At 37.5% G+C, this 25355-nt stretch overlaps 1 protein-coding gene across 1 annotated transcript in view; it reads right to left on the bottom strand.

Annotated features, from left to right (window-relative positions):
- Positions 1-25355, bottom strand: part of LOC100263772 (protein LPA3) — a 43440-nt gene that overhangs the window by 622 nt on the left and 17463 nt on the right. Inside the window, exons 2-11 of the mRNA XM_002264316.5 lie at positions 24889-24919; positions 24454-24546; positions 24305-24367; positions 18505-18616; positions 12477-12562; positions 7609-7667; positions 7421-7523; positions 7283-7343; positions 243-325; positions 52-132 (exon numbers count right to left, since the gene is read on the bottom strand). Of these exons, the coding sequence (XP_002264352.1) occupies positions 52-132; positions 243-325; positions 7283-7343; positions 7421-7523; positions 7609-7667; positions 12477-12562; positions 18505-18616; positions 24305-24367; positions 24454-24546; positions 24889-24919 (772 nt within the window). The remainder of the gene's footprint in view (positions 1-51; positions 133-242; positions 326-7282; positions 7344-7420; positions 7524-7608; positions 7668-12476; positions 12563-18504; positions 18617-24304; positions 24368-24453; positions 24547-24888; positions 24920-25355) is intronic.

Genomic DNA, 25355 nt, shown 5'->3' with positions numbered 1-25355 from the left:
TCATTTGTCAAAAACAATGCAGGACAGCTGTTCAAAAATGAAAGCAGAAACCTTGTAGCCCCTTCGAAGAAATTCCAGTGAGCTTCCTTCTTCCTCTTGTAGTCCCAGGACTCTCAACAGTTCTTCCTTGGTCTGAAGTACGAAAGAATCCAGATAATGAGTCTAATGGTAACAAATTATCAGATAAAACCAAACCAATAGGAGGAAGCAACTGGTTTTGAGAACTAAGAAAAACTATTTACTTCACCCAGCGTGAAGCGGGTTGCACTCTCAGCTACACAAGCATAAGAACCATCCGCTTGTTTAAGCATCACCTGCCAGGGCCCTGAACGAACACCAAGTAGGATAAGGGCACATGAGTAAAATGTTTCCCCAATCTACCAGTTATATATTGATATTGTGAAGAAATCAGTGAATTTTTTTGGAATAAGAACCAAACACCCAAAGAAGAGATCAGTGATACATCAGTAGGAGAATTTTAATGTGTCAAAGGAGCTGTTTGGATGTCTTGCAAAAATGACATTATTTTATAGCATTTTACAAATCATAGTTCATGATGGAATTAGGACAAGATGTTACTAGTTCATTTTAATGGGGCTTCCAACCAGTCTCTAAAAGGACAATCTAAAGGTCAAGCCAGACAAGGATCCATCCTTGTTTCCTGTGCTCAACCCCCTTGGACAGCCATCAGCATCACCAATACCACCACCACCCCATCCATTCTGTAGGTAGGGGAACACTACTACATATTTCCAGCTCTAATGGGAACCGACACACAGAATAAGAAATAGTGATTGATGACAAAGTAGAATCCTAGGACATGGATGGTGATTTAACTGTTAATGAAGATTGCTCCTTCCCAATTAAAGACACCAAAAGCAAAAGAATAATCTGAGACAATTCAACTAATGGCAGTTGAACGTGAACCATGAAAAAGTAGTATCCTCTCCTGTTTTCAAACAATTGAAACTGTTGGTATTTGAACACAAATTGTGAATGGAAGTTTCTCTATTGTAACCACCACCTTCCCACAGTAACTACCTTCTCTCCCACTCATCAGCCAGCAACCATCACTGCCATACAGTATCTACCTTCCCTCCCCTACTTATCAGCATGCCACCCTCAAGTTAATCATACAACAGAAGCTGCCAAGCGACAACTTACAATTGGTTTTCCAAATACCCAATTAAAAGCAAATGAATGTCTGGTCCCATTTATTATTTATCTAGTACTATAAGACTCCTCAATCATCCCACACCATAAGAGATCTAGTTTCTAGCACTTAATGACAGGATAATTGTTGCTTCCAAGAACATGCCCATCGACAACCGTACCATTGAACTGATTTAACTCTATATTCTTTTCTCCTCATTCTTTGAGGATGCTGTGATAGACATCCAGTGCGTTTGACATATGCTAGGCAAGCCAAAAATAATCAGTGAACAGCCTTTATCTTTCTTTTATGGTAATTTTGTTGCTTTTTGTTAGTTGTGCTGAGCTGGATTTGGTTAGACTGCATTGGGGTCTTTTGGGCTGAGTTAGTGAGGATGGAGAATAAAAAAAAAAAAAGAGGAAGAAAGAGAAACAGGGAGGAGAACAGGGAAAAAGTTACTAAGTTGGGCTGTGGGGAGAGTTTGCAGACGTCACGAATGTCTGCTACCCAATCTTTGTAATTTTTTCTTTCGATCAATGCAATTTTCTTGATTGTTGGCTCTTTCTTCCATTGCTAATAGAATTCTGTTGTGAGTGTGTGGTGTGAATCCTAACATGTTGCTGGATGGGAAGTTGAAGGATTCTGACTGGAAAACTTAAAAAGTTTTTTGAAGAAACTGAGAATCATTCAATTGTATATTCAATTGTATGGTTTTTACATAATAAGGTCCATGTTTAACATATACATAGAGAGCAAAATATGGAAAAAATAAAAATATGAAAAAATAAAATCACACAAATCACCACAATATCTACCACAATTGTGGCCTCAATCTTAATCTTTTACCACAATATCCTACAAATCACCCCTCAAATCATACTTGATTTCCACACTCCCCCTCAAGTTGGATCATAGATATTAATCATGTCCAACTTGCAAATAAAATTTTCAAAGCTTGATTTCTGTAACCCCTTGGTGAATATATCTGTCAATTGTTCCCTTGTAGGGATATAAGTCATGCAAATAGTCCCCTTCTCAATTTTCTCCTTTATGAAGTGTCTATCCACTTCTATATGTTTGGTCTTGTCGTGCTAAACAAGATTATGAGAAATACTAATGGCAGCTTTGTTGTCGCAATAGAGTTTGATGGGGAACTCTACTGTAATGTGTAGTTCTTCCAACAGTTTCTGCAGTCATAGTCCTTCACACATACCTTGTGCAACTGCTCTGAATTCAGTATCAGCACTGCTTTTGGCTACTACACTCTGCTTCTTACTTCTCCATGTTACTAGATTCCCCCAGACATAGGTACAGTAGCCGGTAGTAAACTTTTTGTCTTCTGTTGATCCTGCCCAATCCGCATCTGTATAGATCTCTACCTTCTTACTGTCACCCTTCTTAAATAATAGTCCTCTCCCTAGAGAACCCTTTAGATATCTGAGGATCTTATATACTGCTTACAGGTGACATTGCTTTGGTGAATGCATGTACTGACTAACCACGCTTACGGCAAAAGTAATGTCTGGTCTAGTGTGAGAAAGGTAGATTAGTCTACCTACTAGTCGTTGATATCTCTCTCTATCCACGGGTTTTCCGTCGCTTTCCGTCCTTTTTCTTGCCTTGATAGGGGTATCGCTTAGCTTGCAACCAAGCATGCCAATCTCAGTCAACAAGTCAAGTACATACTTTCTCTGGGAAATACTAATTCCCTTCCTTGATCTGGCGACCTCCATTCCTAGGAAATACTGCATTTGACCCAGATCTTTTACATCAAACTCTATGGCTAAGACCTTCTTCAACCTCTCCACTTCTCCTGTGTTATCTCCAGTGAGAATGATGTCATCGACATACACGATTAGGATGGTCATCCTTCCATCGTTGGACTGTTTGAAGAACATAGTATGATCCGACTATCCCTGTCGGTATCCTTGGTTCTTAATCACCTTTGCAAATCTATTGAACCATGCTCTCGGTGATTGCTTGAGACCATACAGAGATTTCTTCAATTTGCATACCTTGGTTTCTTCTTCTTCCTTACAAAACCCTGGTGGTAGCGTCATAAACACTTCTTTTTCCAGCTCACCATTCAGAAAGGCATTCTTGATATCAAACTGATGGAGTGGCCAGTCTAGGTTTGCTGCCAAGGATAAAAGAACTCGTATAGTGTTCAGCTTTGCCACTGGTGCAAATGTCTCAGTATAGTCGATGTCGTAGGTCTGAGTGAACCCCTTTGCAACCAGGCAAGCTTTGTATCATTCTACAGTGTCATCCACCTTATATTTCACTATGAATACCCATTTATAGTCCACTGGTTTCTTCCCTCTTGGCAAAGTCATCACTTCCCAACTCCCATTTTTTTCCAATGCCCTTATTTCTTCCATCACTACCTCTTTCCATTCTGGAATCTCCAAGGCTTCTTGAATGTTTTTAGGAATCTGGATTCTATCAAGGTTAGTCGTAAAAGCACGACACTTTGCAGAAAGAGCATTATAAGACACAAATTTTGAGATAAGATGGAGAGTACATGAACGAGGTTGCTTCCTAAGAGCAATGGGTAAGTCATCTGTTACCTGATCAAGATTGGAGCCAGACTCCGGAGGGGTTGGAACTATCATCGGTTCTGACTCTTTTAGTGCTTCGAAAGTGAGTGTCTCATTGGACTTTGATTTTGGCCTCCTTGAGTAGACGAGTGTTTCCCTATTTGTCTGTATTTTCGTATCTCCCCCTGAGTTCAAGTATCGTTTTGTATTAGGCGAAGGGATAGATATAAGGCACGGAGTGGATTCGAACACAACAACATTGAGGTAGTCTAAGGTTAAGGGTGGTCTAGCTTCACTCACAGACTCCCCCTGAAGCGAGTAGTAGGGAGTATGCTCAAAGAATGTGACATCTAGGCTAACATATAGCTTCTGTGAAATTGGGTCATAGCATTTGTAGCCCTTTTGTGTGGAAGAGTAGCCAAGAAAGACACATTTAAGCACTTTGTGATCCAATTTGTTCCGCTTAGGTGTGAATGTGGACAAACACAGTGGACCCAAAGACATGAAGTGGAAGATGTGCACCGAGTCTAGAATGGGGAAAAAACTCTTGGAATTTCTGGAGAGGTGTGACAAAAGATAGGACTCGACTAGGCATTCGGTTAATAAGGTATGTGGCTAACAAAATGGAGTCACCCTAAAATTGTGAGGGCATGTGAGAGTTAAACAGCAAGGCACAAGCAACTGCAATAATATGTTTATTTTTCCGTTCTGCAACCCCATTTTGGTGAGGGCTGTCAACGCAAGAACTTTGACGGATAATACCATTTTCTTGTAGATAAGTGCTCAAGGAGTGATTGAAATACTTAGTACCATTATCAGTACGAAGAATTTGAATTTTGGTGTGAAACTGAGTTTGTATCATAGAGTGAAAGTTCATAAAGACTGATCAAACCTCAGTTTTATCAGTCAACAAATATACCCAACACAGGCGAGTGTGATCATCAATAAAAGTAATAAACCATTTTTTATGGGTCCTATTAGGGGTACGTGAGGGTCCCCATAAATCACTATGAATTAGAGTAAATTGTATGAATGGTTTATACTTAGATTTAGGAAAAGACGCACGATGGTGTTTGGCAAGTTCACACACTTCACACTGAAAATCCCATGAAGCTTTATTTGAACATAGTGAAGGAGATAAATGTTGCAAGTACTGAAAACTAGGACGACCCATCCTTTTATGCCATAACAAACGTTCACTTTCCCTAGGACGAGATGCAGAATTACAAACAGTAGGAGGACACTGTCCATGCACATCAGTTTCGTTGAAGTAATATAGACCCTCACGTTCCTTAGCACTACCAATTGTCTTCCCCGATGATAGGTCCTAAAAAACACAATGAGAGGGTAGGAATTTAGCTGAGCAATTAGATTGTTTGGTTAATTGGCTAATAGATAGCAAATTACAAGATGAATTAGGAACATGTAGGACAGGGTTGAGAGTAATAAACTCAGAAATACGAATACTCCCTTTGCCAGCAACTGGGGATAAAGTACCATCTGCAATTTTTACTTTTAAATTACCAGCACAAGGAGAGTATGTAGAAAACAAATGATAAGCATCAATCATATGATCAAATGCACTAGAGTCAATAATCCAGGGAGTAATATGAGACATGGTGTTAAGTGCTGTTAGAAAGGTACCTTTGTGGGCTAAAGAACCAGAGGGCAGAGTAGTAAAAGATTGACCAGAGGCTTGGAAATTAGAAAAAAGCTCATATAATTTCGCAAGCTGGTTGGAATTAAACCCCACACTAGAAGTTGACTAATGAATTTCTGTGGGTGTTTTGTTTGCCTGGGTTTCGGTGGAGGCCTGATGATTATGGGCTTTATTGGGCTGTCTGGGCTTCCAATCCGCGGGCTTGCCATGTAAAGTCCAACAAGTGTCTTTAGTGCGGCCCATTTTCTTACAATGCTCACAATAAGTCCTCTTAGACTGTCTTGGGCTGATCCAGCATGAGGCCCACCAAATCTAGCGTGAGGCCCACGGGTTACAAGGGCTGAAGCCTCGGGCCCAGACGTGAGATGTTCCCTCAACATCACTCTCCTTCTGCTTTCCTCTCGTCACACCTCAGAGAAGACCTCTCGGATGGAGGGCAGTGGCCGGCGATTGAGAACTCTACTCCTAACGTCATCAAGCTCGCGGTTCATCCCCGCTAGAAACTTGAAGACTTTCTCGTTCTCCATCTTCTTCTTGAAGCGCACATTGTCACTCATGCACTCCCATTCCTCTTCGCAGTTGAGATCGAGATCTTGCCACAAACCTAACATCTTGGTGTAGTATTTCATGACTTCCCGATCTCTTTGCTTCATCTGCCAGAGCCGCATCTTGAGTTCAAAGATTTGGGAAGCATTCTCGGCATCGGAGTATGTTTCCCGTATCGCATCCCACACATCCTTTGCCGTCAAGAGGAACATATACGTTTTGCCAATGGTTGGCTTCGTGGAGTTAATCAAGCATGAGGTGATGAAGGAGTTTTCGGACCGCCATTTCTGGGATGTTGTTGCATCGGTCGGAGGTGGTCGCCGAGTCTCGCTGGTAAGAAACCCTAGCTTTCCCTTTCCATCAATAACAAGCTTGATTGTCTATGCCCACTCTCTGTAATTCTTACCGTTCAATTTTTCAACAGTAAGATGGAGTGGGGAGTTGTCGAATGCACCGGCCGAACCCATTGAGGAGTTTATCTCCGACTCTCTTTCATGGGTTGCCGATTGGCTGTACTCATGGTTGTCTCCTTTTTGGGCAGCCATGGATTGATTAGGGTTTTAGAGCAATCCAAGCTCTAATACCATGAAGAAATTGAGAATCATTCAATTGTATGTTTTTTACATAATCGAGTCCCTATTTAACATATACAGAGAGCAAAATATGGAAAAAATAAAACCACACAAATCACCACAATATCTGCCACAATTGTGGCCTCAATCTCTTACCACAATATCCTACAAATCGCCCCTCAAATCATATCAGATTTCCACATTTTTTGAAGCAAATTCCACTGTTTGGCATAGCAGAGGAAGGAATTTCCCCATTCAGGTGAGAAATTGCAGAGAATCAAGGATTCATGTCCTCTCTTAGAATTCCACCTAAATAGGCATCACTTCTAATCCACTCTTCAAATCCCCCCACCACAACCTTACCACCATAGCAAGTTCCATTCACCAACACTGCAACTTCGTTGCTACTAATAATCCACCATCATTGCTTTGTTATAACACCACTACTTCCAAAGCCACAACCCACCATCACTGCTGGCCCACTGCCACCAACTTCACACACACACACACCTCATTCCCCCAGCCACCAGCTCCATCCCCATGGGACCATCCAATCACCATCCCTCCCACATTTATTGGAACTTAATATACTTATCCAAGAAATGAATTTCAAAGATCAGGGATTTTAAATCACAGGTTTTCAGTCCATGATGTTCAAAATCCTATTCAAATGCACCTTTAGTGTTGTTACCAAGGAAGTTATCCAGCTAAAATGGATTTTTTCAGGTTCATACATAAGATAAGTACGGAACTAGACACTAAATAAACACAACAGATTGGCCAACTGTTTTAATTCTAAGAAAATTCTTACCAGGATATTGACGAAACAGTGCCCCACTGTAGTTCACAATGTAAGGTGCTACTGCTACTGTCTTATTAAAGGGAAAAAAGACAGTTACTCAAACTGGACTGAGAACAAAAAACAAAAAAATATTGAACAAAGAAGTACCTTAGAATACTCTCTTATTCGAATGTAGAATACAGGGACAAATTGAGAAAGAAACCGATAATGCAAATCTTTGGTAGGAAATCCCAGGAGACCTAAGTCAGCCCTGCAAATTTAATTTTCTATTTTCCTCAGGGAAAAAAATGAATGAAATTCGAACTGATTACAGTAAAATATCAGGCAAGGCATACCGCAATGTGTCAAGTTCCAAATTAAAAAGAAGTGTAGGGGTGGATGGAGCAAATTTTTCCTGCACAGCCAAATATGGAGCATAAGCAGTAAGAGAATTATTTGGAATGATCACAAGAGGATATGTTAGAAAATGAAACTACCCACAGTTAAATTCCAACATTTTATTGCATTTATTTTCCTTTTACAGAAAATAGAACTCTTTAGTCTTTATTAAACAATGAGGACTTAGAGGGTTAAGGATAAGAACTCTAATTTTTTAAACTTTAAAAAACAAAATAAAATAAAAATTAAAAATTAAAAAAAAAAAAAAAAAAAAAACCCATTATACAAAACAATGGCAAACAGACTAGAAGAACCAAAACCATAAAATCTTGTTCAATTATTAGGGATCATATCTGGACCATATTTCATCCCTCTGAATTGATCACAAATTCGTTTTTGACAAATTGGTGGCAAGAAGAGGTTCAAGCATGAAACTTGACCAGAACCAGCTAGCTGGTAGGGAAACAAAAGCATCCACAATTCTCCATTCATTTGGCAAAGTTACACCAATGCAACATTATTAAGAAGGACCTAGAGAACCATATTATCAAGAAGACATAAATCAAGGCAACCAGGTAATTCCACGTCCTACTGAACCATATATGAAGGCAACACAACAGTTTGAAGTCCTACCAGAATATGAATTGAGCCAAGCAACAATTGTGGTGAATTGCAGTTTGCACTTCTATAAAAATATGTATTAAGGAAACATGGAAATCCTACCATAACATATTTATTAAGACAACAACACATGTCAGATATATTATGTATCAAGGCAAGGTGGTCGTTAAAGGTCCTAACAGACCTATCGAGAAAACCATGTGCCACAGTAACAAGATTGTTTAAGTTCCTACCCAACCAAATATCCAGGCAGTCAAGTATCAAAGGAGCATGGTAGAATAAAGTCCTCCCAGAAACTGAGGATGGAAATGATCCCTAAAACTTATGTCCATCATGTCCTTAGATAGAAATCAGCCTCATGATATGTTAAGCAAAAAAACCCACCTGCACCTTGAAGGCCTTCCACCCACCCCACATCCCTTTGCAAAAGATGTCAGAGTAAAATCTACTTTAGGAAATAGATGTTCCCAATAGCCTCATCTCCTTGATCATATCCAATTAACCACCAATAAAGAATTCCCTTCAAGATGGCCTTGCTTAGCCCTAGGGCTCTAGCTTCTCTAAAACCCTCCCATAATGTCAGAATCTCTGCTTTTATAAGATCCCTTTCTCACCTGTTTCAGAAACTATGACTGTCTTCCTGCTCTCCCCGTGGAAAAATATCCCCTAATGCCATTTACCCTGGATACCTGAACAAGCTCTCCAAACACTAACAATTATGTTCTTCCTACTCTTCAAGCAATTGATGAGTTCCAATCTAATAAAGTAATGCACAGTAGATTTCCTTCCAATCTAACAAAGTAATGCACAGTGGAATTCCTTCATAAGTGTACAAATAATGCCTAAAGGGAGAGGAAAAAAATATGTTGTAGGTTCCCTACACAAGAGTCAATAATCTCAGAGTGCCACAATATTTCCTGCTTCCTAGGGAATCTCCAATGAAGGCTTAATTTCTTAAAGCCATGTTGCCTTAGGCCTAGATCCCCCTCGTTATTGGGCAACATACAATCTCCTAAGATGATCTAAATCAATCTCAACCATCCAAAACTAAACAAAATCCCTTTAGTTAAACCAAATCTTACTGGTTACACCAATAAAGATTCTCAAAACAGACGAGAAAAGGTATATAATAGGGCAAGACTGCTTCTATGTGAATGATCTTACCATCTAAGGAGAGAGGCATTTTTCCAACCATCTAATTTCCTCCTCTAGAACTATATCCCAAACTACAAGAGATCTCTTGCTTCTTAACTAAAGATAGATCAAATACTTGAACATCCCATTACTAATTCAAAGCAAAGGACCCTGGCTAGCCCATTTACAATCACTCAACTGACGTGAATGCTAACCATAGAAGATTTAAGTTGATTTAGGCTTAGGATCTTCATTTCCTACCTAGTCATAAGCAAACTAGAGATGAGAGATCCTAAGGCTCTCCCTTTCCACCTCAAACCCCTTGGACTGAAACTAAGGCTTCAACTCTCCATAACATTCTATAAGTATGGCCACTGCCAAAGCGAAAGTCAGCCTGTTTCAGACTTCTAATCGCATCAAGCCACCCCTTAACCAACCTATTGATAAGAATTACCAAAAGAGAGGCGTTCTCTTATCCATCTCCTCCATCAATACAAAAACCTCCCCTTGCTTCCTAAGACATGATCCAACAAATTCTAATCCATATGTCATCTACTTCTCTTACACTTTACACATGGAATTGCAAACTGTAATAGTATGCTCCCTCCCATGTAGATTTTGTCCGTTCTAATCCCAATGGGTTCTCACAGGTTTAAAGCGTGTCTACATGGATTAGAGAAACCTGCTACATATATAGTGTCAAGAACCTCTTCCCTAACCAATATGGGATATCACAATTACACCCACGTGCAAATACAACGTCCTCGTCGTGTCCCATAGGATTGTAGGGCTAAATGGACAAACACCCTTTACAAGGTCAAACAGATAAAGACCAACATTGGGGTTAGAGATTGACTTCAATACCATTTCTAACAACCCACTCCTTCCCATGTGTATATTGTTTCCTCTGAGCCTAATACACCCTCTTTATTTTAAAATGTGTCTACATAATTAAGGGAAGCTCATGCCATATATAGTGGCAGGAATTTCTTCTCTTAACCAATGTGGGGTATCAATCCACTTCGGTTTGGGAAGAAATTCTTGGCACTATATATATGTAGTGGCCTTCTTTCACTTATATAATGCATTTCAAAGTCATGAGGGCCCATGGGAAGAGGGAGTGGGTCATTACACAAACTATGTTACATGGACACTTCAAAAGGAATGAAATACCTCTATCAAACATGGTCCAATCATGTGGAGGTCATACCAAGGCCTAATAGAGGGGTGAGCCAATAGTGAATAACATTTTCTACCCCGCTCACTTGCCTTTATTTCCATTCCCCCGAGTTGAGGCCGCCATTGCATTCTATCTAACCATGGTGTAGCAAATCCATGTGGGGATCATGAGTAAAGAACCCAATCATTTTGTACATTCACATGCGCAGGTCTACATACGCAATGCACAAAAGCAAAGGACAATCATATGAAAACATACTCCTTTCCACATATATTGACAAATGAGGGGGAACAGTGGCTAGTTTATCAAATATTGGAACCCACTTTAAAGCATAGGTTTTTGGGGATAATCTCATTGTGAGAAGTCAGCTACAGGAGGAAATTTGAGCCTCCATCAATAAGTAACCTACATGAGAATGGAATTAAATAAATTCTAAATCTTTATGGCTAGTGTCTCTTTGAAAGGAGGATCTGATATTGATCCTACTTTATATTGACATCATCACCATTGGAGGCAATCTTTCAAGCAACTTGATAACAAACAACCCAGATGGCAGTATTTATGACCAAGAAAGATTTGAAAACGCACAAAATTCTGTTGTCTTTAAAGACATTCTAAGAAATTATAATGAGGTGACAAGAAGAGAAACTTTAGCTGCCTGAAAATCTGCTTTAACTAAACAGCAGGATGCCAAAGTAGATTGACCCAACATGCAGAAAGGCTCTACTTAACTTCACCCTCCAAGATCAGAGCTAAAAATGAACTCTGAAAGTGCATAGAATAACCTGCTAAAAAGGAGGTTTAAGTGTTAAATTACGGAATTGTGAAGGGCTTTCATGGCAGCTTAGCCAGTGAGACTGCTGTTCCAAATGTTAAAGAAGTAAAAGCTTTGGCAAACCAAGAGTGAGATCATATGAGTTGGGCTTCAAGTACTTTATAGTTGAAGGAGAGTAAAAGAAAAAAAATAAATTGATCAAGAACACCAAAGACCAAATCATGATCCACCAAATGATTAAATTATTGTTCACAACACCTCTCTTTCAGAAAGATGAGAAGTAGTTAGCTTTTACAATGAATGAAGGGCACTCAGATGCTAGAAAGAGGGTTTTTTTGAGTGGAACACTGTAAAGTTTACATCAAATACCATCCAGACTGGCTAATTGATGGCCCAGGCAAGCAGTACTCTTCAACCAGTTAGTACTCATTTTTAAAATTCATTTGTAACAGAGAAGTGAAAGTACAGAATAATTTTGCAGACACCATAAAATCAGACAATTGCCTGATTAGCTTCACAAAAGATGAACTATTTGCAGAATCTACAGTTTTTAAATATTAGACACAGACACAGCATCCAATCAAGTTTCTGGATTACCTTTTTGAAAGATGAACTATTTAATTTACAGAAAGCTCTAATTTCTAAAACAATCACTGAACGGTAAAGGCTGCCTATGCTCTTTAAACAAAATAGCCCAATGATGGAAAGAGTTACTGAATCTGCACAGCAAGAAATATTGCAACTGCATGTTTTTTAATAGTTCACAATTCATGAGTTTGGAAAAGAAGTGGAGGACAAGGTTGAAATGGATATATTCTGCACTTTCTAGATCTAACATATGACACAGTGTGCGATTGTGAGTGCCCAACAAGTGTAATGGAAGCAATTCCAGAGATTGTCAAATCAAATAAATGGAGAGGCAGCAGTATGGTGCCACAAAATCAATACAGAACTTCCGGTATGTACCACCATTATTAATATGGAAGGCAATCAAACATGCATGAATACACAACGCAATCCTAGAAGGGCAGGTGAATGGCAGTACATGTTCTCAGTAACTGATAGACAAAAATTTTGCATGTCAAGGATTTAAAAATAGGTGAGAGACCCCATACCACAAACTTCTCTATAGCTGCAAGTTCTCGAGTGCTACAGTTGATAAATATGTAGAGGGAAGGTGCTTCCTTGGACTCCCAACGTCCTACATTTGTAAACAACTGTAGAATGTCAAAATTAAACTGCCTTCTATACAAATGGTTGAAAAGAAGAGCATGAACATGACAAAGGATATAGTGGGTATACTCTACTTTGATCAAGTTTTGTATGTGTGTGAGAAGGACCCCTCATCCTTCTCTTTTTATTATATCAATAAAATTTATCTTTGTTTCTAATAAAAAAAAAATGACAGAATATACATTTTTTTTTTTTGATAGGCAAAATGAGAAAAAAATATAAGCGCTTGAAATAGGGCACACCAAAGTACAAATGATATGACAAAGGCTATACATGGCTTTCTCAAAATCTTCTTGACCCTAATATGTTCAGAATATGAGTTAAGAGAAATGTGATCATTCAATGTAGGTTGATTAAAGGGAAAGTAATCCACAATTTTAGCATTCTTGCATTTCTTTGCACGAATCAACCCATGGTTGATTTCCCATGTCATCATGTAACTCAAAAAATATATGGGTATTTGTATTTACATGATATAGAATTAGAATTACGATACATAATAAGTACCAGCTTACCTATAAGATCTAGTCTTACAATACAAAATAATAATAATGCCTCAAATTCAATATCTCAATATTTTTTCTCTTCTTTAAATTCCCATTTTTGGCTTATCATGTTTGAATAATCATTTATTATCTATTAAGTTTGATCTAATATTATTTTTCTCATAGGAATAAATTCAAATTTAAACCTTTCTAAATAATTTATTTTAGGATTTTAATAGAAGGCAGTGAAAATTCTTTACTAATTTTGCACAATTTGTCCAAAATTTTAAAATTTGACAATAATTAGTGATATTTCAGGAGAAAATGTAAATATCAAACTCCTCATCCTACATTGACACTTCCCTAATAAGAAAAATGTGAACATAAAAAGCAAGAGGGGGAACTAGAATTACTCGTATTTTTAGTATGTTTTAGTTTAAGTGTTCTAAAAAAACGCAATAGGACAATTAATTATTTAGTATGATGAAAATCATGGTTATATGTCATATCACATCACATGATTCTCTTATTTTAGGGATTTTAAAGAACCATTATAAAATTTAAATTGGCATATATGTCATGACGCATAGTGATAGGGTAAATGTTGAATCAAAATCATGGTTTCAGATCCTTCTGAACCTTTTCAATTTTCAATTCTACACATTTAGGTGTAAAGACATTATTAAGAATTAAATCAAACTTTAATTTCTACACAAACTAAACATAAAAGTGGGAATATAAACAATTTCCTAGTCAGATTACCATGCTTGACTCTTGAGATATGAACTCTTGAAACTTAGGCTTGAATATATCCTATTTCTATTTCCTTACATTCTGTGAACCAAAAGACATCTCAAGGGCTTCTTCAAATAAGTAGACTCCATTAAGGATTTTACAAACATTCACCTGATGGTAATATCCCTTACCCCCACCCCTCCCCCCTGGTTAACTTCTCAAGCATGAAAACTTTGAGGCTTTCAGCAATGTTTCCCTCACCTGATAATGCCATGCCTGAAATATATTAATGATGGTACAAAAAACCATTAACTTGAAACATTGTAAACCTAACTTCTGAAGCATAAGAAGTTTCAACAACTTTTGCCTCAACCAACAGTGCCTAAAATCTATTGATGATGGTACAAAGAATTAACATTAATTAGAAATAGTGTAAAAAAAGAAAAAAAAAATGTTTATTATTTTTGACATGCCAATTGAACAAAAAATGCATTCACAAGAATCTAGAAAGATGTACAGACTGCATGTATCAGTAGAAACATGTACATAATATATTTCTTACTTTTTTTCTTTTTCTTTATTAGAAACAAATATATTCATTCATTGAATAGTAAATACAAGAAGGACGAGCAATTCTTCCAATATGTACAACTGCAAATTCAAAAAACAAATACTTATATTGCTCCACAGAAACTAAAACATTCTGCACAAAAAAGCAGAAAAGGGAATGTACACACAATACAAACTTCATACACTCAGGCGTAAAACAGCCTCCAACAAAGGAAACTTTAGATGAGATGGCTATGTCCTCGATCCTAACAAGTGGTGTTAGAGACAGGTCATAGGTTCAAGTCTCAAGAGGCACTATTTTAGGGGAGGGATTTGTTTGTTGGCAATAGTGTCACTCTCCGAGAAAATGATGGCTCAAAAAGTAAGGATGGAGATTTTGTGTGCTTAGGACTTGGTGTTGATTTAGGAAGTATACCCAAGGTTATTGGCTTAGGATTTGGTGTGAATTAAACCACATAAAGAGAATTAGCTTGACCTCACTAATGACACATTGGTCAACTTGATTAGCTAAAGAAGAAAATCAAGAGCCTGCTGCCTCACTATCAACATCTAGAGTTTTGTGGATTTAGTTTAGCTGAATGAGGAAATCAAAAGGAGGAGCACCCTACCTCACCAGCAACATCTAGAATTCTGTGGATTCAATTGTTGAACTTCAATGAGTCTCTCTTCCTACTAGACACCCAAGATATCACAATGGCAGAGTCTCCTTCTCTAGTGGGATTCAATAGGCACAAAGCTTTAGCTTACAACAAGTCTACCAATAATACTAGTATCTCTACCTTACTACTTAAACCTACTCCTATAATTTTGGAGCAAGCTCTCAATACTACATCTAAATAATCTTTGATCGATCCTCCTATAACTAATTGTGAAGAATTATCCAAAGAACACCCATCGATGTTTTAGCTTTTAACAAACCTACTAAAGGGGTAACCAATCAAGCATAGCCTTCTTATGCGATTTTTTGAGTAGCAAACATTCTTCCAATCTTATTCAAAAGAAAACTGACAAAGGGCTCAATGACTAAGGTCTAAAGGAAAGAGAAAAGTAAGTCAAATCCCAAATAGTAACCATAAATCTCCATCTATCCTCAAATGCCATGAGGATGCTAATGACCAAATCCTTTCATTTAGGAAGGAAGGTGAGAGACATATGTGTAAGGAGGAAAAAAGGCTAGTAAGTTCTTCTATTTCTAGATTAGAAAAGAATTAAAAGAAAATGAAATTCCAAGAGACATAGTTAAACAAGAAACTAGAAGAAAGGAAAAAGGAAAATTTCTAGTCCTTACAACCTCAAAAAGATTTGGAAATTGAAGTTTGAGAGGTCAATCAACCAACCAAATATCCTCCCAAAATGGCTTTTTTAACCATCTTCTATATCCTCCCAAAAATCGCTTTTTTAACCATCTTCCATTGAGAAACATGTAAAATTAGAGAAATATAAAAACTTGAGCAATAGCTTCAAAGGAAAACATTGTTACCACCTAACTAGAGTGTTTTTATCCCAACCTTTTTTTTTTTGATAAGTGTTTGTATCCCAACCATTATAGTGTGGCCCATAAATACTTAAGATGACCTATGCCATAAAGCTTTGCTCTCCCTTAGAAACCCCCACAACCACTTACTTAGAAGGGCTCCATTCCTTAAGAAGATCCCTCCTAACCCTAAACCTCTATCCCTTTTTTATCTACACACATGTTCCCAACAAACAAGGTGATCTCGTCCCTTTCTCAAATCCTAACCAAAGAAAATCTCATTGCAATTTCTCAACCTTAGTAGTCACTTTTACTGAGATCTTAAAAAAGATGGAAAGGAAATAAATGAGGATAAGTGATAAGCAGGATTGCACAAGGGTTGTTCTACAAGGACAAAATTACTTTCTTCCATTGCTATAAGAAATCCTATGTAATGCTAGTTTAGAATGAAATAACCCTAGGGATTCTGCACCACAACACCCCTCCCTCCCTCTCTAAAGGAAGACCCAAATGGGTTAGGAGCCAATTAGAAACTTTGCATTCTAAGAGGAAGCTAAATCATGGACAAGGTCCTCTGTAGCATTAATTACTATTCATGATCTTTTTTCTAGATTAATCTTGAGGCTTGATATGTGTCCAAAAGACATTAAGATGAACTTAAAGTTTTACAACTCCTTGAGGTTAACTAGAGAAAAATATTGTATCGTCTACAAACTAAAGGGGAGATATCATATCATATGTTTACCCACCAAAAGCCTTCCAACAAACCACAGTCCTTAGTTCTCAGTACCATCCTACTCAACACATCAGCAACAATGGTAAAAAGAAAAGGGAAGCAAAGAGAGGGTCACCTTGTCTTAAACCTCTAGAAACTTTAACACAACCTTTAGCACACTTATTCACTAAAACAGAAAAACGAGCTAATGATAAACACCCTTAGATCCACCTCCTCCACTTCGGACTAAAACCTTTCCTCCCTAAGGCATGAACCATAAGTCTTGTCAAAATCTATTTTGAAAAAAATTCCTAAGTTACTGGATACCTTTTGTCTACTACTTCATTCACCACTAGGATAGTATCAGGGATATGTCTACCCTCAACATAAGCACCTTGAGATACTGGAATGGTCTCATGCAAAATCCCTTGGATGGTTGAGATAACACTTTAGCTATGACATTGTAAAGGCTAATAATCAAACTAATGGGTCTAAAATCAGAGACTTTGGTTGTATGAGTTCTTTTGGGAATTAGAGCAATGAAAGTGGTATTGGAGCTTTTACTTATGACACTATTGTTGTAGAATTCTAAGAAAACCCTCTACATATCCTCCTTGAATGTGCCCCAACATTCTTTATTATGGTAAAATCATCTATGCCTAGAGCTTTTTCTCTATCCATTCGAAAATAGTTCCTCGAATTTCCAACTCTATAAAACAATTTTGTAGCCATCTAGCATTCTCCTCAAAAATTAGGAACCAATCCAACTCTTCTAATCTCTAAGAATCCTAATTTGGTTTGTTGTATAGTCGCTCGAAAAATTCAAATCTTCTCTATTATACCTCACTAGTCTTTTGAAAACACCCCATCTTCAATTACCAAAGACTTGATAAACATGTACATCATACCTACCAATATTGTCAATATCTCCAATATCAAGGCCATTTATATATGGTTCAACATTGCTATTTTCCTTGATATCCATAAAAAGATAATTTTATAAAATGTTTAAAATGTCAAAACTTTCATCATATCTACATTTTTACCAATATCAATCTTTTCCTCAATGTTATAATTGACATCAACATTTTATCTGTTAGTATAAATTTGGGATGGAATTGAAAGTAGAAAGTAAACTATGGAGAGACAAAAAAAAAAAAAGGTATATTTTAGGGTGATAAATCCACCATCTACCATAGATATCCACCAAATGACTCATTCCGGCCATCTAATAGGTAGAAACACCATTATGTATTGGTTAAATCAATATTGGCTCTATATCGCTTGGATTATGTTGCCTTCTTCCAACAAACAACTAAAAACACTCATGAACTCATAACTTTTGGGATGGATGCAAAGAAGCCACATGATTGTGTTATTCAATAAAACTGAATCTATTCAGACCATGTAGATAGTCAGCTAGATGCAAAAACAACATAATCCAATACCAAAAACCAAATTCTTGCACAAGTATAAAATTGATCGGACTATATAGAGCATTCAAAACCCATGGAATTCTAGAAATTATTGATTAAATTATCATTATGCTTGCCATGTTTACCAGAATTGAACTCATAAGTAGCAGACTAATTACCCAAATTCTTTCTGACATCTGAGGTTTCTTCCAACTAACCACAATGATATATTTGAAAGCACATGAGTTAAAACTTTTCCTCTTAAAGATGCTCCAGCATTTCTTTCCTATACTACCTTGTTGCCAGAAATACAAATTAATCAGGTGTCCCACTGTGGCAACTTTGTGCACATCACAGACAGGTTCTTATTTTTAGTTTCTTCTACTTTCTGTTTGCATCATCACTGAAGGAACCAAGAGCAATCCATGTGTATAAGCACTCTTAAAAATGGGGAAAATATGTGAAATTTTTAGTAAATTTTAAAAATAAAATAAAAATTACAGCAGTAGAATAAACCTTCATTGTCATCTTCAAAATCAAAATCCAAGGTGTCCCGGATAGATCTGAAGAATGTTGCAACAGGACCACTGGGAACATCATCCAGAGAACCGATGGATATACCATCAATCTGAAAGGAAAAAAGGGGTGAAATCCAAATAACTATTCAATGACTTGAGTATCAAAGGCTTTGCTATTCCTGAAAAGTTTTCATCTGAAGAAAAAAATGCATGAATACAAGTGAACTAAAAGATGGAATTTTGCCATTTCATTTTTTCTTTTTTTTCTTTTTTTTTTTTTTATCAGAAACAAAGATAAATTTTTTGATAAAAGAAAGAAAGAAGAATGAGAAATCCTTCTCCCATAATACAAAACTTGATCAAAGTAAGAGTAGACTACTCCACTATACAAGGAGAACTAAACACATGGACATACACAAAATAACTTAGAAACCGAGATCAACTCCTCTCAATGTTGCCATTTCATAACATTGGCAATTCAATTTGGAAGGTTTTTCCTTTTTTTTTTTCTTTTTTTCTTTTGCTTCTTTGGTTTTCTGTTAGTGGCTTCCAAGACCCATTCCTACTCATCCAACCCTTAAACCAGCCACTGCGATGGAGAGTCGGGTGTCGCAGTTGGGGTCCTCTTTGGTGACCTCTCATTTTGTGATCTCCTATGAGGCCCTTTTGGCAGAAGCGTCCAGATACCCTAACTCGTTCCCTTCTTCTTCGGATTCTCTAGGGATTGGGTTTCTTTCTTCTTCTCCTACTTCTAATTTGGTTCGGGTGGTTGAAGTGTGGAGTAACACTATTTTTTGTGGTGGTTTGGAGAGGGAAGGGGAGGAAACTCACAGGCTGTTGAGGATTGTTTTGGCAGATGGGAGGTCAGTGGGGTGTTTGGCGCATGAGGAGTTGGAGCTGGTCAAGACAAGGGGCGGGCAAGAGGGCTAAACTGAGGAAGAGGGGACGTTTAGTGAGAGCAGGTCCTCTAATTGTTTGGCACAGTTCAGCAATTTTTTAGGCTTGCCTATAGAAGGGTTTAAAGGGGAAATTTTAACCCTATTTAGAAAATTGAAGCTCAAAAAGGAGCTGAAAGCACAGATGGCTGGTAAAAGGAGTAAGAATGGTGCTTCTAAGGGAGATGAGGAAGTTAGAGTGTTATGCAATTTACAAAAGAAAAGGTTTTGAACATAGTCAAAAGAGAGAGGGTCCTATATTTAGTGGGTAAATGAAGCCAAAAATTCTTTCTTGGAATGTGAGGGGGGCTAATGACAATGACAAAAGGAAGCTTATTAAGTCATTGATTAAATCTTAGAGAGTGGACTTGGTCTATTTACAGGAAACTAAAATCTATGAAATGTCTATGGGTCTAGTCCGAAATCTTAGAGTAGGAAGGTTCTTGGATTAGGGTGTTTAAAATTCACAAGGTGTTGCAAGGGGGGGTCTTGGTTTTTTGGGATAACCACATGCTTGAGTTAGTGGGTCTAGAGATAGGGGCATTTTCAATGTCCTATCGTTTCAAAAATTGTGATGACAACTTCGTGTGGGTCTTTATGGGGGTCTATAACCCAACAGCGAGAAGGAATAGAGAAGGCCTTTGGGCAGAATTCGGGGCTATCAAGGGGTTTATGGAGTGACCCTTGGTGTATTGGTGGAGATTTTAACACGGTCAAATTTCCAAGAGAATGGAGCTGAGATATAAGTTGACCTCAACTATGAGAAGATTCTCTAAGGTCATCGAGATCTGGAACTGAGGGATCTTGCTTTGTAGGGGGGCCTTTCCACCTGGAGGGGTGGTTTAAACAATCTTTCTCAATCTAAGCTTGATAGGTTCCTAGTGTCTAAAAGGGTGGATCACTTATTTTAGTGGGGTTGTATAAAGCATCCCACTTATACCTATTTCTAATCACAATCCCATATTGTTAGATGGGGGAGGATTGAGAATCCCCATTTAGGTTTGAGAACATGTAGTTGAAGGAGGAAGGCTTCAAAGACTTATTGCATTCCTGGTGGATGGGATTCAACTTCAATGGGTCCTACCATTTCATTTTGGTAGAAAAATTGAAAGCCTTGAAGGCTAAGTTGAAGGTTTGGAACAAAGAGGTCTTTGACAATGCCTTGATTAGAGAGAAGATGGCTTTAAACCAAGTAGGTTTTTAAGACTCCAAGGAAGGGATCTATGCCTTGACTATGGAGGAGCAAAATGCCAAAAAGCAAGCTAGGGAGGAGTACAAGAATTGGGCTCTTTTCAAAGAAACCTGTTGGAGGCAAAAATCAATGAAGTTGTGGTTAAAGGAGGGTGATAGGAATACTAACTTTTTCCACAAAATGACTAACGCTCACAAGAGAAGGAATTCCTTGGTGAAGATTAAAATTAATGGAACCTAGTTTTCAGAGGAAAATGAGATTTAGGAGGGGGTGATTCTAGCTTTTTAGTTTCTCTTGTCTAATTTAGGGGGTTGGAGACCTAGGTGGTGTTTGTTTTTTTGCTACATAGAAAAGGCCAAAATATTTTATTTTTTCTATTCAGTTAAAAGTAACGTGCTGATATCAACCAACATAACTAAAGTGAACTTGTTATCAATAGGTTCAATTTAGTTATGTTGGTTAATATTAACAGGTTACTTTTAACTTAATAGAAAAAACCAAATATTTTAACTTTTTCTATTCAACCAAAAAACAAACACCACTCTAGTAGTAATGGGCTGACTTTTGATGTTTTAGGTGCTCAAGATAGAAGCCCTTGAAACCCTTTTCTCTGAGGAAAAGGTGCTTTCTGCACTCTCAAATCCCATGGGGACAAAGCACCAGGCCCTAACGGCTTTTCTATGGCTTTCTAGAAGTTTAGTTGGGATTTTGTGAGAGAAGAGGTGTTGAATTGTTTTACGAAATCCCATGAGCAAGGAAGATTCATAAAAAACTTGAATGCAACTTTTTTGGTTTTAATTCATAAGAAAGAGGGAGCTAAAGATCTTAAGGACTTTAGGTCAATCAGCTTAGTAGGTGATCTCTACAAATTGTTGGTTAAAGTGCTAGCCAATAGAATTAAGAATTTGATGGGCAAGGTGGTGTCTAATTCTCAAAACACCTTTGTAAAGGGAAGACAAATTTTAGATGCAAAGCTTATTGCTAATAAGGTCATTGACTCGTTGAAAACTAATAACAGTGGTTTGTTATGCAAACTAGATATTGCGAAAGCCTATGATCAAGTTAATTGGGAATTCTTGCTTGTAGTTTTAAAAAATATGGGCTTTGAGGAGAAGTGAATCTTTTGGATTAAATGATATATCTCTACAATAAGGTTTTCAATCCTTGTTAATATACTATGTTGGGCTTCTTTCAAAGCTCTAGGGGTCTAAGAAAAGGGGATCCTCTCTCGCCTTACATGTTTGTTATTGCCATGGAGGCCCTCAGTTATCTTCTTAAGAGGGCTAGGTTTGGAGGCTTCTTACCAAGTTGGCATTCAATTGTTAGGGCTAAAGAAGGGGTAAAAATATCTAACTTGTTGTTTGCTAATGATATTGTAGCTTCTTGTAAGTCGTCCCAATATCGATTAGCTTTTCTAAGATGATTGCTCATGTGGTTTGAAGCCATGTCTGAGTTGAGTATTAATTTGGATAAGAGCAAATTAATTCCAATAGAGAGGGTGGAAAACTTAGAAGAGTTGGCTCTAGAGTTTGGGTGCAAGGTGGGAGCACTTCCATCATCTTATATGGGTTTTCCTCTTGGTGCTTCTTTTACATTTGTGGTAACATGGGACAAGGTGGAGAAGAGGTTTCATAAAAAACTAGTATATGTGGAAAAGGTAGTATATTTTCAAAGGTGGGAGGCTTACAGTAAATCAGAGCACTCTTTCTATTATACCCATCTATTTCATGTCCTTGTTTTACATTCCAAGGACAGTCAAGTTGAGGTTAGAATAGATTCAAAGGAATTTTCTTTGGGAAGGGCAGGCCTTACAGCGGAAACCTCATTTGATAAAGTGGGTCATTTTCTCTGGGGGTAAGGAATCTTCTAGTGCTTAACAAAGCCCTCCTTTATAAATGGAGTTAGCGATTTGTTGAGGAGAGGGAAGCTTTGCAAAAGCATGTGATATGTGGCAAATAAGGGGTAGAGGAGAGTGGGTGGCAATCCAAGGAAGTAAGAGAAAGTTATGGGATAGGGTTATGGAAAGCAATTAGAAAGGATTGGGATCTCATGGCTAGTAGAGTTGCCTTCTCAGTTGGGAATGAGTGGAGCGTTAGATTTTAAAAGAATAGGTGGTGTGGTGATGAGCCGCTATGTAATTCATTCCCTTCTCTTTTTGTTATTGCTAATTCTAAGAAGGCTTGGGTGGCAGATGTGATAGAGACAAGTGGCAGCCACCTTTAAAAGTTTATCAGATGCGCAAAGGAGTGGGCTCCAAGGCCCAAGCTTTAATTTGGCACTCTCTAGATGATAATGGGCTTAGTTGGGATCTTATATAAGTTAATATGGGTTCAACTTAAGTTATGGACTTAGTTAATGGTTAAAGTTACCATTTTCAGTCATTATTGTTGTCATTTTCCAACAATCTTTAATGTGGTCAGTAATCAGTCCAAGTTTGTCATTTTCAAGTTGCATTTATGGTGTCTAGTTCCAAGGAGTTATAAGTCCCTAGAAAAGTCTTATATAGTAGTTGATTAGTCTTTTGGAAGGAATCAATCAATGAATGAACTTTCAGCAACCAGTTTTTCCTTTGTCAGATGCGAAGAGTACTTGGGTGTGAAGCCTAAGGTTTCTAGGAGTGATTCCTAAGGTCCTTTCAATTATACTCTCCTTTCATTTTATTTCCTGTACTGCATCAGGATGTTTGGAACCTGTCAAAAGAAGGGGTTGTTGGGCCCCTTGCTTTTCGAGGATCCAAAATCATTGGGAGATTAATATTATGGAGTGGTTCCTTTAGAGCTTGCATAGGAAGAGAGTGAGCAAAAAAGAGGAAGATAAGGTGATTTGGACACGGTCGAAAATGGTAAATTCTTTATTAAATCTCTTTATATGGATTTAGAATGGTAAGTACAACTTTGTTTCCAAAATGTGTGATATGGAACCCTTAGGCGCTGCTGAAGGTAAGCTTTTTTACTTGAGAGGCTACTTGGTCTAAGGTTTTAACTTAAGATCATTTGAAAATGAGAGGCTGGTCCTTGGTAAATAGATATTTTCTTTGTCAAGAAAAGGAAGAGTCCATTGATCACTTACTTATCCACTATGTCAACACAAGGGTGATATGGCATCTTTTGTTCTCCCTCTTTGGAGTGGAGTGGTTGCTTCTTTACTCGATCAAAAACACACTTTTAGGTTGGCACAGTTCTTTCGTGGGTAAAAAGTGGAAAAAAAGAGTGGCGAGCTACTCCCTTATGTTTACCATGAACAATTTGGAAAGAAAGAAATAACAAATCTTTTGAGAATGAAGAGCACTCTATTCATAGACTAAAACATTCCTTTCTTTGTGTAATCTTTGGACTTGAGTCTAAGTTGTTTTTACTTTCTAGTCCCTCGTTTGTAATAGATTTTGTGGACTGGTTAGGCTCGTTTTGAAGAGGGCACTGTTTTTTGTTGCCCTCTTTTTTGGAGGCACCTTAGAGGCCATCATTGTATACATCCTATGTACTTTGGGACACTTTGTAGCGTCTTGTGTTTATAATATTCTCTTGCTTTACTCATCAAAAGGAAAAAAATCAAGTAATGGAAGTTGAAGCCCAAGCTCCCACTATGAAGAACAGCCCCCATTACCAATGGAGCCTACATTAGTACTACAGCAGAAAGAAATAAAAATTGTTTATTATGAGTTATGTCCTTACTGAGTCAAGTGCTGTTTTGAAAATCTGAGAGGCCCTGCGCTTTTCTGGCTTATCAGGAAAAACCTGAAATTAGGATGCCTTGTTAGACCTCACTGCTTCAAATGGAAAGTTACAAAAATCCATATGAAAGAGGGTGAACCTCTTCTTACAATGCAAGCTTTGGTTTCCTTCCTTTCTTGGAGCTTCCTCACAACAGCCAAGACAAGCTGAATGTTGGCATCGATGAACTCATCTGAAGATCCCTTTACATGTATAAGAGTTTGACAAAATCATGAATCTGGTTTAATATGTCATGTCCACAAGCCAAACCACTCACTGACAATATTTCATCAATACTGGCAAACTATTCAGTATGATTGCAGGAGTCCATCCACTCCCAAATTACAAATAAAGATACTGAAACACAATGAATAAAAAATAGTCGGGCCACGAAGAACGAGCACAGGAACAATATTATAAATTAGTGCAGAGAAAAATAAATCACAGATTATTCCAAAAATAATAATAACAATCAATCATGAGTGTGCAATGCATGTAGGCCCATTCAAGTAGCCACCTATGAAAAATGACTAGGAAGAATGTACCTTATAAGAAGACATGTTGCTTGGCAAAGGTCTGGTGTCACAATTCAAAGAAAAACAACTATCAGAAGATAAAATGACAACCAAGAAAAATATATTAACAAACATTTTTTTAAAATTAAACAAAACAGAAAAAGAAATTCACGGTCCCAAAGAGAAGGATGGAGCATCCTGAAAAATTCCTGCTGAGAGTTCAAAATTTGTTAATTGTATGACTTTTCCTATAGCTCATGTAACCTGACTATAAGATACCAAATAATACCCAGAAAAATTTTAATCAATATCATGTGATTCCTAAAGTTATTCATAATCCTGCATATTCTCAAATTATTTTAAATAATTAATTAACATATGTTTTGCCACCATATAACCAAATTTCTATATTTCCAATAAAAAGAAATAACATATGCTTTACTGTGATTTGATTTTCACCACTCAAGCTTGCTCTTAATTTTTTTCCTCCCAATCTA

Source organism: Vitis vinifera, chromosome 9 (genome assembly GCF_030704535.1).
Source record: "Vitis vinifera cultivar Pinot Noir 40024 chromosome 9, ASM3070453v1".
Lineage (NCBI taxonomy): Eukaryota > Viridiplantae > Streptophyta > Magnoliopsida > Vitales > Vitaceae > Vitis > Vitis vinifera.
This window is presented reverse-complemented; position numbering and strand designations above follow the sequence as displayed.